At 48.1% G+C, this 13,380-nt stretch overlaps 1 protein-coding gene across 1 annotated transcript; it reads right to left on the reverse strand.

Moving 5' to 3' along the window:
* Positions 1 to 283: 283 nt before the first annotated feature.
* LOC119386098 (neprilysin-1) lies at positions 284 to 2,776 on the reverse strand. The gene has a single exon (XM_037653444.2). It carries the CDS (start codon positions 2,774 to 2,776, stop codon positions 299 to 301), a length of 2,478 nt encoding a protein of 825 aa, XP_037509372.1. The 3' UTR covers positions 284 to 298.
* Between the last annotated feature and the right edge of the window lie 10,604 nt (positions 2,777 to 13,380).

Here is a 13,380-nt window from a genome sequence, read left to right on the forward strand (position 1 = left end):
AACACATTATATACTTGACTGTTATGCAGCTTGCGCTGAATTTGATGAAATCTAGAAGAAATGATAAAAGTGAGTAAAATTGTGCAATCACATTTAAAAGCTACCCTGACAATATTAACAGTGCGCCGACTTATTCGCCCCTAAAGCAGAACTGCAGGAAGACAAGTCTTTCAGGCAGCACGACAGGTTTATTGCACTTGCGCGATGAAAAAATGGCTGCTCCAGTGACACTTATTTTGAACCGGCGTCCACTCACAACAAGTCTTGCCGTCTAGGTTTTCAGTGCATATCTGAGCGTTCACCAGATTGCACATTTGCGAGTCGGGTTCATAGGCATTCCTGCCGCACAGCCGAAGGCAGTCGAGAACTTGGCGAAGTTCATCAGTGGGATGTTCACTCGCAGCCTGCCGGGAATCTCACCGAAGTTGAGCTTTCGTATCCACGCATCGCGGCTTGGGTTATCACACAGTCCGACGGCGTAAAGAACGAAGAACAGCTGTTCCATGTCAAGCTGGCGTTCGTCCACCGAGATCTTGAGCCTTTCGGTGCCGTCCTTGGCTGCGAGAGCCTTCATGTACATGTCGTACAGTGGACCCATGATGGCGTTGTCCGCGACGTTCTCCTCCAGTCTCATTCTCGCCTCGAAGTTGTCTCCAATGAGGTCTCGTATCTCGACGTAGTACTGGTCCTGGAAGCAAAGTTCCAGATGAGAGAACTTGCTCATTTCGTCCGTGTTCCACCAAGTGGCCACCGCGAGGTTGTGGTCGATGGAGGCGCCACGCCGGTCAATGGCACCGAACATGCCTCGAAACACTTCGGCCAGTATGAGGGGAAAGAGGACAGGATCGATACTTTTGGTGATGTCATTCAGGAAGGCAACGCTGGCATGCGGAATGAACAGCACGTTGCGCCCGAAAAAGTACTCGTGCCCAGGAGACAGAGCGGTGTGGTCGTACCGCGCGTCGAGGTCATCCTTGGGTGGTTTGGTCTCCCAGTACACATTCATAGTGCCCACCTGCAGTTCCCGAAAGCTTTCGAGCAAGTGACTCGGGTCGAAAGGCTGTGCGTTGAAATTGTAGTAGCCGGCAATCGTGTTGATGTCGTCCGCGCTGGCCAGGAACATGAAGCGCATGTTCTCGATCTTGTCGACGCCAATGCCGATCGCCGAGCGGTCCAGCCATGAGGACGACGAGAGGAGACGGTCCGTCATACTGCTTTTGAGCTGTACCTCCAAGCCCGACATACTGTAGTCGTAGTGCTTGAGAAGGAGCGTCGAGTTGTTCTTGCTGAATGTCATGCGACCGAAGAAGCGCATGCCGTGCTTGTAGAGTCGTTCTAGCAGGTGCATGCAGGCCTGACGCCGGTCCGGTACAAACTCCAGGTAGTTATCGTGACTCAAACGCAACAGAGGGCTGGCAGTCTTGGCGAGCAGCGGGGACATATGCACTACGATGCGATAGCCCACGTAGTTTAGAAGAGTCACGGTGTCCGTCTCGTTGAGAACGGCGGGCAACTTGCTGATGTAGTCCTGATTCATGAGAGCCACCGGTTTATCGTTGTCGAACGTTTCGATATCCTGGAAGAGTATCGTGAGATACTCTTTCCAGACCCACTTTCCTTCACGGTCAAGCTGGCCCACGCGCTTGATGCGGTCCTGGAATTCAATGAAGTGCGGTGCGGCCATAATACTGTGGAGCTTCTTCTCGAGAAGAGCGATGGCCTCAGCTTGGTCGGTCACGTCTTGCTTCTTTTCTAAGAGTGACAACGCGATGACCACCTTATGAGTGAAATTTTCGGGCGATTCGTCGAGATATGCCAGGTTGTACCTCTTGAGCGTCAAGCTTGGTGCATCGATGTGTACCGTGTATCCGCGATCATCTTCGAACGGCTTCCGCAGGAACACCCTAGAGAACGGGAAGACGCCCAAATCACGGTCCACGAACGCTGAGATGGTCACAACGTTGGCACCGCGAGGAGCCTTTTTGTAGGGCCAGCCGGCCAGGTTGTACTCCTCCAGGAGAGTTCGCAGCGACGTAAAGTTCTGGTCGTTCTTCTCCTGGGACTCGCACTTGGGCAGCAGCGAGATGGCCTGATGCAGGAACACGCCTGGATACTTGTGGTAGCGTTCTTCGTTCTCCTTCAGGTAGTCTCGGAAGAATCTCTCAATATCCATCATCATCAAGCCGGACGCCCTCTCCCTGTACGCCCTGGACTGAACGTCCAGGTCTCGCGCCGTCCAATGCCGGGAGCAGACGTGCGCGTAGAAGTCCGTGCAAGGGCTGACGCTTGAGTTGAGCCTGCCCCGCAGGTAGTTCTCGGCCCATATGCACACGTCAGACTTACAGCTGGACTGCACGAGGTTCTTCCGCTCGTGCTTGGCTAGGTGGTATTGGCCGTCTGCTCCGGCCAGGATGCCGATGTCGTCGCCGCCACCGCCGTTTACCGACCCGTTGCCACCACGTCGCAGGAGCTCCATGGAATGGTTGAACATGACCATGATGGCCCCGCCCATGTGCAGCTTGTACGTGGTGACAGCCACACCCACTACTACCATGAGGAGGCCCACGCTGCATACGGCAAAGTACGGGAGCCGGCTGGGCGAGTGAGCCACCAGGATCTGCGACCGCGACCGTGTCTGGACAGTCGTGCATTTGGGCTCCGGAGGTGACGTCGAACCCGGCAGCTGGATCGACCTCAGGGAGTACGGGACGCCGTGGTCCCCGCTAATAACCTCCACATATTCTGAGCCGTGTTCGAAGTCGGCGCTCAGGGACATCGCGGAGTGCCTCTGGCTGACAGCGGCGGAGCTTTCTTCTTCTGTGGCTCGAGAAACCGCGCGCGGCGCCGCCTTTGTTTGTTCGTTTACTCAAAATTATGGCACATACCCACTCTGGGGGATTAGCCAAGACTGCGTATCGCAACTTGTCGCTGATAAATTCAAGAATGCGTACTAATAAACAAAAAAAAACTAAATGAAAAAACATTGAAAAAAAGGAAATGACAGCCAATATATTAAAAAATTGTGCAATTTCGAGCAGACCAGACAGCTGTATTCCACTGGCCAGAACAATTTGGAATTGATTTCGATTTAGGCTGTTAGGTTTCAACACATTTTTTAATTACTGTGTAGCGAAGCCTGGGAGATGAGTAATGGGTTGCGCTCTCTATAGCCTTCTAGTGGGTCGTCCTCTTTGGCTCTTCCCGCTCGCGCTGTGAGTCTGTGTTTTGCCTTAACTATCGCCATTGCGCATCGTCGCCGACTGCCGTCAAATAAACGCCTCAACAAATTGGTGGAGGTCGAAGCCATTCTCAAAGAGTGCCATGCTCTTCACCGCAAAACTATTGCTCACCACCCGCAGACGAATGGCCTAACCGAACTTTTAACCGCACGCTCGGCGTCATGCTGTCGCCGCCGATCACACAAATTGGGATGCCATTCTGCCCTTCGTCACCTACACCTATAATACCGCCCCTCAAAGCACAACTGGTTTTTCAGCCTTCTTCTTATTGTACGGAAGGCACCCGTCGCACACCATCGACACGATACTCCCATACAAACCGGATTCATCTGAGTGTGCGCCTATTTCTGACACAGCCAGGCTTGCGGAAGAGTGTCGCGAGCTTGCCAATACCTTTACAACGCATGAACAAGAGCTGCAGAAGAGCATTCGCGGTGGCACCACCACTTCTGAGCCCATGTTCGTCCCTGGAGCGCTCGTATGGCTCTCGGTCCCTGCCACTGCAAATGGCCTCTCTTCAATACTACTGCCGAAATACGAAGGCCCCTACCGTGTCGTCGAGCGCACATCCCCGGTCAACTACCTGATCGAACCCATCGAACCATCTTCGGACGTGCGCCGTCGAGGGCGCGACATTGTCAACGTGGAGCGCCTCAAGGCCTACTATGACCCGCTCATAATGACAAGCTGTTAGGTCGCCGGGCGGCTCCCTTTTCGTACCCGGGGTAATTGTAGCGAAGCCTTGAAGATGAGTAATGGGTTGCGCTCTCTATAGCCTTCTAGTGGGTCGTCCTCTTTGGCTCTTCCCGCTCGCGCTGTGAGTCTGCGTTTTGCCTTGACTGTCGCCATTGCGCATCGTCGCCGACTGTCGTCAAATAAAAACCTCAACAACTGTTAGAATATTTATTGAAGTATAGAGATTAAAATGGGATACGTTTTTTAGTTTGAATAAAAGTACAAACCGCATCGAATACATCCCTGCGGCAATGTTAAACGGAGGCACCGAAGCTTAGTATACTATTTCTTCAGTTATACTTAAATATATTTTCCAAAATGGAATAGCTAGAAGTCGTTTTCTAAGTAATGAATACCTGAATACCTGCGACATGACAAAAATAATGTTCAATAGTTTTTATTTCTTGAAAGAAATGACAGAGAGGCGATATCGCCAGACCAGCTCCGTGTAAATATAAGTTTAATGGGGGACACGGCATTGAAATCTGGCTATCATAACTTCAGATCGTCTAGATTCACTCCACTGAGGTTGCCATGGAAATTTTAAATGCTGATAGTCCGCCCATGTCGTTATTGTTTCCATCATATCTGTACAAATTGCTAATTTTATAAATCTGTTCGCTGTTAGATATTCCACAACTGGAAGTACCGAAATTATTGGGCCATCCAGTGATGCTCGCGCTAGGCATTCGGCCATTTTATTTAAATGTAATCCACAGTGACATGGAACCCACAATAACTCCCGCCTTTGCTCTGTTGCTTTCTTTTTGTCGTAAGTGCATCGCGCTTTTTACTCTTAACTTAGCAATGATGTTTTTTGTGTTTTTTTTGCAGGCATTGAGAAGGTATTGCGCACTGGCGAAAGCCGGCTTTGACGGCGTGGTCTCTATAAAGTGCATTTTCAGCACAACGTGTGTCGGAGCGGCATGTCCCCTTTGAAACGATGTTATAAAAACATCTGGACAACACATTTGTGCGGTCAGCTTTTAAGGCTAGTGGCAGTGAGAGCTGACTCCGTGGTTATGCACCGCAGCCTCCGTGGGAGCCGTCGCTAAGGGCGTCAAGTTGCGACCACGCTGTCATGACATCAGAACTATTTACGCACGTTCTCACACGCTTCAGTTTCAGCTCCAGTTTCGGTTCAGTTTATATAAGCATACACAAAAACAACCTAATTCGGCTGCATATGTATACACGCGAGATTCACGGCATTGAATTCGAAGGTACAAAAATGTCGGTATGACGTCAGTTACAGCTTCGTTCGTGCGAAACTGTGAGAAATCGGCATCGCGGATCTACAATTTTAATGTGATTGGTCATTGTAAGGATACTTAACGGACTTTTCAGGAATATTTGTCTCTGTGGCCGCATCTTTAAACGCTTTCAAAATCAACTTGGTTCACTGGGTAATTCGCGCGCTGATAGGGGCCTCTGCATGCGCTGACGGAGACGTGTTCGAAGCCAGTAGTTTGACCAACATGGACGCGTTGAGTCAGACAGTGAGAGAGAGAGAGCGTGTGTGTGTACCGCTCGTAACTGAGCCTTCTTCACGCTGGTAATTAGGCATGCGCCTGTGTATTAATTAAGAGGTGCATGCCACATTTCAATGATCTTAGAACGCAACTTAGTTAACTGGGTATGTTGCACTAAGTATGGTGCGGCTCTTTTTCTGGCATTCGGGAACAATCGAACCCACGTAATACTCACTCAAAAATCCTTCATACGGAGCCAGGACATAGCCGTCAGGGCTGCTAGCAAAACTGTACACCGTTTATGCCACTGGCGTAGCCAGGAAAGGGGCGCGGTTGTTGGGGGGTTCGACCCCCCCCCCCCCCCCCAATTTTCAATTTTGCACGTAGTGCATGCAAGCATGCAGCACACATACAAACGCAAGCACACATAAAGCACATAAAGCGCAAGCACATAAAGTATGGTTGAACCCCCATCCCCCCCTCCCCCCCCGGAAAAGAATTTTTCGCTACGCCCCTGGTTTAACCTGCAATGTCTCGCCACCTATCGCAAAGCGCTGTTCTCTGCCAAGATTGTTCCACGTTACTTTAGTTCAAGTTGGTTTAAGGTGTACGTGAGCCTCCAGTATCATCCAGCACGGGACAAGAAAGAGACAAGGACAAGCGCTCAGTTCTTGTCCCATGTTCTTTATTGCGTTATGGTTCTGAAGAAAGATGAACAACCAACACGCCAAAACGTTCTCCGTTCCTCCAGCAGCTCGTGGATTTGTCAGTGCGGGATATGACGCAAAAATTGGTCCTTTGGGAGGAGTGAATCACAGCTGTTTGACACTCGAGCTAATTAGTTCACACTGATTTTGTTACTTCGATCCGTTTTACTAGACCACGATCACGCGACCTTTTGGCAAACGACTGTGGGTATACGAAGGCTGGTCTGTGCTGGTCACGCTCCTCTTCGAAGCAAGGTGTAAGACCGGGCTAGTTGGTATTCCATGGCGACGTTAACAGAGCGTGAAACACACAAGGACGAGGGAACGACGAGGACTAACGCTGTAATCATCGTTTACTCGTCCTTGTGCGTTTCACGCGCTGTTCACGTCGCCATATCCTGTTCGAAGCAAATTTCTAAGAAATCCGGCTGACACAAGCCATTGGTTTTCCATACCAATGCAGACTTACCCGTGTGGATTATTTTACGAATGGGCTTCGGTGTCACCATAATGCGCTGTAGCCTTGCCGTTTTGTATTTTGAACAACTAAACGAAGAGCGGTACAATATAGACGCATACGCACGGAAAAGATTGGGTTTGTGCATTCGACGTTTCATGACCTTATTAATTCACGTCGCGATATACAAAAATAAGAAGACGTTCGCTTAATAGCCCAAGGCGGCGGCGTCCGCGTGTCTTATGTAACACTGTCTAATTTCCAGATAATTTTGCTCAATTCATTCTGGTTGCCAGCTTGGCAGCGCCCTTATCGACACTCACTCAAGTGGCGGCTATTTTATAGCGACAATGTAATGCGCACGTGCCAATTCAAGCCACTTTGGCAAGCAGTTCTTTTTTTTTCTTTATCTTATCTATGCATACATACAAAGTTTTTGTGCTTTTGGTTGAAAACGGGCTCGTGCGATCGGCGCATCTGCGCCGGGACAGGTCGCTTATCAATCAGGGCTGTATAAGCGTAAATCCCGCTTGCTCCTCTGCAAGCTAGCACTCGTACGAGTTTCACGGAAAGCGTGTATATCGCTTGTCCCTCTAATCTATCTCAAGTTCGAGCGCTGCGGTTTTCTAGATCGTGTCAAGGACGCTGGTCTCGACTTGCACACAAAAATAGAATTCTCCCTCTCTCTCTCTCCTCGTATATTATTTTGCTATGTCTCTCCACTTTCTCTCCGTTCTTCCCAGATTTCTTTCTTTCTTTCTTTCTTTCTTTCTTTCTTTCTTTCTTTCTTTCTTTCTTTCTTTCTTTCTTTCTTTCTTTCTTTCTTCTTTCTTTCTTTTCTTTCTTTCTTTCTTTCTTCTTTCTTTCTTCTTTCTTTCTTTTTCTTCTTTCTTTCGTCATCAGTAGGGTTGTGCCTCCACAGTTATAGTAGAATACGACAGAGCTCAACACACTTGTCTAAACGCTGGAACCACGCAAGCACGGCGGCGGTAGCCAGCCGATCTGAGAACTGTCCTAGCCTCCTGTCTTTCCGTCTATTCTTCTGCTGTTTCTTCAGAAAGCTCACACTTGTCCATTCATCACTGACGGCCACGCATGCTCAAGGTTTGGTCTTTTTAAAACCACGTGTTATCTATCGGTAGACGTCGCTCGTGCGGTCCGTTCTAGACACGTTCTAGGCACGTTTGTACGTCAGGCTTGCCCAGTAGTCCGCCATGCGCCAGTCGGGTGGCAGAACAACATGCACGCTGCCTTCGGGCGCCGACACTGAACATCTATAATGAGCGACTCTGTCCGGTTTTCGCACAGGCCACTCACTTCAGGACCATCCGTGTTCACAGGAAGTGGTTGCGACTCTTGACACTATACTCCACCATGGGAAGCGGCGATACATGATACGCTGTTGGGCGCTTACTCCTGTAAATCGAGAATGTCCTCATTGCCTAGCGTGAGGCAATGGTTATACGCGTCTCTGTATCTGGTAGTGTGTCGTGAGATTGTGAACCTGGTCGTACGATCCTCCCACGCCCAGTTGTTTGCAGTACCCCGCGGGGGCTCTTCGTCCTCCGATGATGCTCCGCGAGTGAGGCCTCGAGCACGCGGTGAGCCGCTTCGTCGGGGTGCCCAGCGTACACTGCAGACAATTGCAACAGATTACACAAAACCCCAGACACATGCACGCCTGTCGATCTTTACACTACAAACAGATGCACATTGTGTGGCGAGTTGCCACGCTTAGTCACATGTTTGTGGAAGTGTCAGGGCCTAATAGACAATCTAGCAGTGCCTATTCATCCGCCTTTCTACCGCTAGCCTCCGCTCGCGCAGGAGGACCACACTGCTCAGCGAACCTGAGAGGACAACTCTGGGCCGTTCAGCGTGCCGAGGAAGCCGCTTCGAGACAAGGTCTCGGAACCGCGATCGAGATGGGTGCCCAGGCCCACTAAAAGATGGCCGGACTAGAACTTTATTGATTCGGCAATAAAGTTTACTTTCTTCTTCTCAGTGCCTAAGTTTCAGGTCTACATCTGCACTACCTTCAGTCTTGATGACAATATTAAAAGAGGGTGGTAATTGTTAAAATAAATATATTTCAACATCAACGTCAACGTGACACGACAATTCATTGCTGCGTGTATAGCCACCAGAAAACTATCGTACTGCGGTGTTAATATAATGGCGAAGAAAGTGAGGACAAAAGAACGCAACGACACGGACGGGAACTCTACTTCTCGTATATTATCACAGAGTTTGAAAAGGTGCTATCGCGTTGCCTTTTGAGATATAAAGTGTGGCCCAGGGTGAAAGGAGAAAGATAAGAAGAAATCAAAGTTAATCTTCTTCCCTACATGCCCGGTTTCAGTTAAATACTAAATTTGCTTCCAAAGCGTATTCTAGAAGGTCTGCTTCAAGATCACCTCGGGCAATTCCTGCTCACCTTGTATTTCTACGGACGCAACGCAAAATCTTCAAAAGGCCGGCGTGGGATTTTCTCCCAGCACTCAATTGGTCTTTTGCTCTCAACTACCGACTTCACCCCAATAATTCTTGCCGAATTTATGGCAATCACATTGGCTTTAGAAAACTAAATTCTCAAAAATCGAAAGTTATGTTATAACAGAGCCTTATCGGTTTGTTTATGCATTGTCGTCCGCAAAACATCACAGCTCCTTAGAATATTTTCTAGCCTTGTATCATTACCAGATCGGGTTCGGTTAGTAATGGTTCCCCGGGCATGTTGGAATCTCTCTAAATGAAGCAACTGACGCACTCGGCACGGCGTCTTTAGATGGTCCAGTGTTAAATGTCGTACCCCTTTTTTCTTTCATTACCGGAGAGAGATTCAAACGACTGTTATACTTAAAAAACACGAAACAGCTCTCATACAATCAGAGGATTACCGGCACTTACAGTTCCCATGGAATGCCACCAAATGTCTTTCACGTCAATGCGAGGTGACTCTCACAAGCTTTCGCTGTAGAGTTCCCCGGTTAAATTATTACTTGCATAAATCTGGCTTTTCCTCAACAAATATCTGTGCAGTTTGCAATGAACCAGAAACAATAGATCAATTTTTTCTATCATGCCCGCCGTTTCGCCTCACTCCATAGAATGTTTCGGAAATTGCGACTGGTAGGCAGGGATTACAATTTACTACTTCAGCATGTTGTCGTTTGAGCGAATCAGTTTGGGGCAGCCGCAGTGCTATTATAACTGCGCTACACAAGTTCATTCAAGCACAGGAAGAGTACGCTGCTAGTGATCCGACCACGGAAACCAACTTTTTTTTCCTTTTTATTTATTAGATATTTTTTTTTCATCGTTCCTGTTGGCTTTGTTAACTTCTTAGCTTTTTCCTTTTTTATTACATCTCGTTTCGTGCTTATTTTTCTTTTGAAGTTTCATAGGTTCACATTGCCCTATATAATTGTCAGTGTGGCCAAATCCCCCTCGTGGGTATGAGCCAGTCTCCTTAGGGCAAACAACAAACAAACATACAAACAAAAGAACGAACGAAAACAAACAACAAACAAACAAACAAACACAAACAAACAAACAAACAAACACAAACAACAACAAACAAACAAAACAAAACAAACACAACAACGTACAAACAAAACAACAAACAAACAAACAAACAACACAAACAAAACAAACAAACAAACAACAAACAAACAAACAACGAACAAACAAACAACAAACAAACAAACAAAACAAAACAAACAAACCAAAACAAGAAACAGCTACGTAGGGCATGTAGGGAAGGTGTTTCAGCTTCGCTAACGTCGTCGGCTATTTGTTGGGCTAACTGTTGCCTTCTTCATTTTTAGTGGACCGGTGGCAAGTAAAGCACCGCCACTTTGCAGATATGTTTCAGAAGTGGTGTTTCAATAGATGACTTTACCGTAGAGATCCACGTTTGTGTCTCTTATTTTAGATGAAAAACTTGAGCGCCTTGATAAATTTTTTCGGGGATTCGGACACCGCTGCTAAGCCCACTAATGGACGAACTGTAACTCATAATATGCATAGTGTGGACGGTGGCGAATATGGGATTTACCCAATTTTTGTGGCGAATGCCCTTTAGGCGGACCGTGACTACGACATGACACGCCGACGCGACGACTACGTGACACTCCTACAAGCTGAGACCCTAAGGTGCTTCGCCCCTAATCTCAGAGGAAGCATACAACGCGCTGCCATCATAAGTAGTGCAACGTTGCTGGCAGTTTAGCTGGCGCGAATACTTCGCCTAATAAAGAGAGGTAGAGAGACAGACAAAATGATGCGCAAGGGCCGAATAGATCATTACAGTGTTTCGGCTTTTTTACTTATTTTAAAGCATGCGAGTCGTACTTCTCGCCAGCTCGTCTCTCGTGATATCCCTTTGTTTAGAAGTGCAGAATTCTAAGAGTTCCAATTTGCGCAACATGAGCATACCATGTATAATGGCGCTTACGTTAACTCCTTCAACGTCTAGTCCGATGAAAGACGCTGTAACAGTTCCTCGCTCAATCTTGGCCAATCGATAAGCTTAATGCGGAAATTAAGACTGAACAAAGAACCACCTCCTCCCTCTCTCTCTGGCCATCTTCTGCAGACTGAGGACGAGCAATATAACCGTGTTTAAGAACTAAAAAGACTGCAGGTACAGTCGCCCCAATAAAACGTATTCTCGGTGTTTCAGGTTTATTCGTAAGACACATAAGGACAAGGACCACCCATCACGCTGAGTCCACGTTCTAATGCGACTGCCTGTTGTTTGCTCTGAGAATGAGACGTAGTCGAAAACGAAGTGTAGGCCGAGTAGCTGGATGCTCAATGTGAAGAGGCTGCTTTTTTTTCGGGGACAAGCGGCTCCAGTTGTTCTTTCTCGCTTTTCATTTTTTGTCTGCGTGTGTGTCTGTGTGCGGCTTGATGTATTAGCTCGAAGTTATCCGTATATAGTTGAGGTCATCCTTCGCGTCAGTACCAGGTCAGTGGTGCGTCAGTCCGCAGATGTTTTGCAAAAGATCGATATCCGTTGTCCGAGTATTTACAAGACGCGGCGGCAGTTCATCATCCGACATTGCCTGGAAGAGCGGTTGGTCGGTCGGTCGGTCGGTCGGTCAGTCGATCCGCTGCAAGGCTTTCGTGTAACCGCTGCCGACGTATATCGCAACGCGCGGCAATTGGCCGCAAGGTGAACCATAAAGCACGCGCACGGCACGCGTCGGACCACAAGACACGGCGTGCCCTATAGAAACCCACCTCCATCCACTCCCTTCTTCTTCATCCAAATCCCTCACCCGCAACCTCCTTTCCTGTCTGGCGCTGATAACGCGATATGAGTACTAGAAGAGGCCGGACGCGCGAGCGCGCCAGTTCTGGGAAGTCTACAGATAGCTACCTCTCCTTTATCGCTCTGCGACCCCTTGACTTCCGAGAATATAGAGAACAGTGCGTAGATACATATTACAACTTTGCTCTATCATAGCACTACACAGATTAACGGACAACAGAGTCAGATGCCAAAGAGGAAGAAAGAAAGGAGGAAGACCATTGGATAGACAAGAAACGAAAAAGAAATCCTGGCTCCAGACTATAAGCGTTGCTTACATTGGCAGATAAGCGCAACTTTCGAAACGCGCGGCCTCTTAGCAACCCGGCCACTCGAAGCCATGTAACCCTCCCTTTCGCTTTATCCTCTCTGGCTCTTCTTTATTCTTCTTCTTCTTCTCTTACGCCTCGTAGCTTGCTCCTATTTTTCCGCATTTCGAAGAGAGCTCATGTTCTGTGCACGTGGCATCGGAAGCCGCGGGCGTGCTTTTCACGCGAGCGCCTGATGCAATGTGACGGTGCGTTGGCACAAGCTCCGTGCGCGTGTATTGAGTGGAATAACATTTAATTGATCATTATTCGTTTGCGGCGAGCGCCGCCGCCGTCGCCGCCCTGCTAGAATGCTCGAGATGTCGTCTTGCCGGCCCTAATGTATAGTATTATACGGGCCTGTTCTGTTTCCGGCAAAGAAGCGCCGTTGCGTACACAATAATGTGCCTGCACCTCCCGCAGAGAATGTCAATTTTCGGCGCAGCTGTACAACATGTTTTTCCGTGGGCATCTTTTATTTATTTCGCCATTGTCGGGCGGACGTATATATCGAGTACCTGCCCTTAAATGTGCAAGAGTTTGACGTTTGTTCTATGGATATATATATATATATATAGATATATATATATATATATATATATATAATATCTATAATATAGATATAGATAGATAGTATATATATATATATATATATATTATGATCGCTCACAAAAACGTGTGGGAAGACGCCTCACTACAGCAACGTTTCCTGGGAGGGAGCTACATGATATAGACGCTTAGTACACTCAGTAGAAAATGTGTTTTATGCGTTTCACATGAGAACCGCCCTTGAAGCGTGCCAAGGGCGCGGTTATACAATAGGACGGCATTACGCTTCTCTTCCGTACATTCCGGCTACATCATGTGGATGATGCGTGATTCTTCGAAGCTGAGCTTGCATGTTAGCCTTACGATCGGTGAGCTTCAGAATCGCCTCACCGAACTATCCATGCCGGCGAAGTTATCAACGGCGCAATCTCACTAGTTCAAGTTCACCTTGCGAGGGAAGTGCACAGCATGTGGTGCCTCAATGTTTGACTGCAACTTGAACAGGGTGAAATATATATCAGTGATCGCGAATGCATACGAGCATCGTATCAGTACACGGCATGAAATTCACAATAACTGTGTCACCAGCCAAG

This window comes from Rhipicephalus sanguineus, chromosome 3 (genome assembly GCF_013339695.2).
Source record: "Rhipicephalus sanguineus isolate Rsan-2018 chromosome 3, BIME_Rsan_1.4, whole genome shotgun sequence".
Lineage (NCBI taxonomy): Eukaryota > Metazoa > Arthropoda > Arachnida > Ixodida > Ixodidae > Rhipicephalus > Rhipicephalus sanguineus.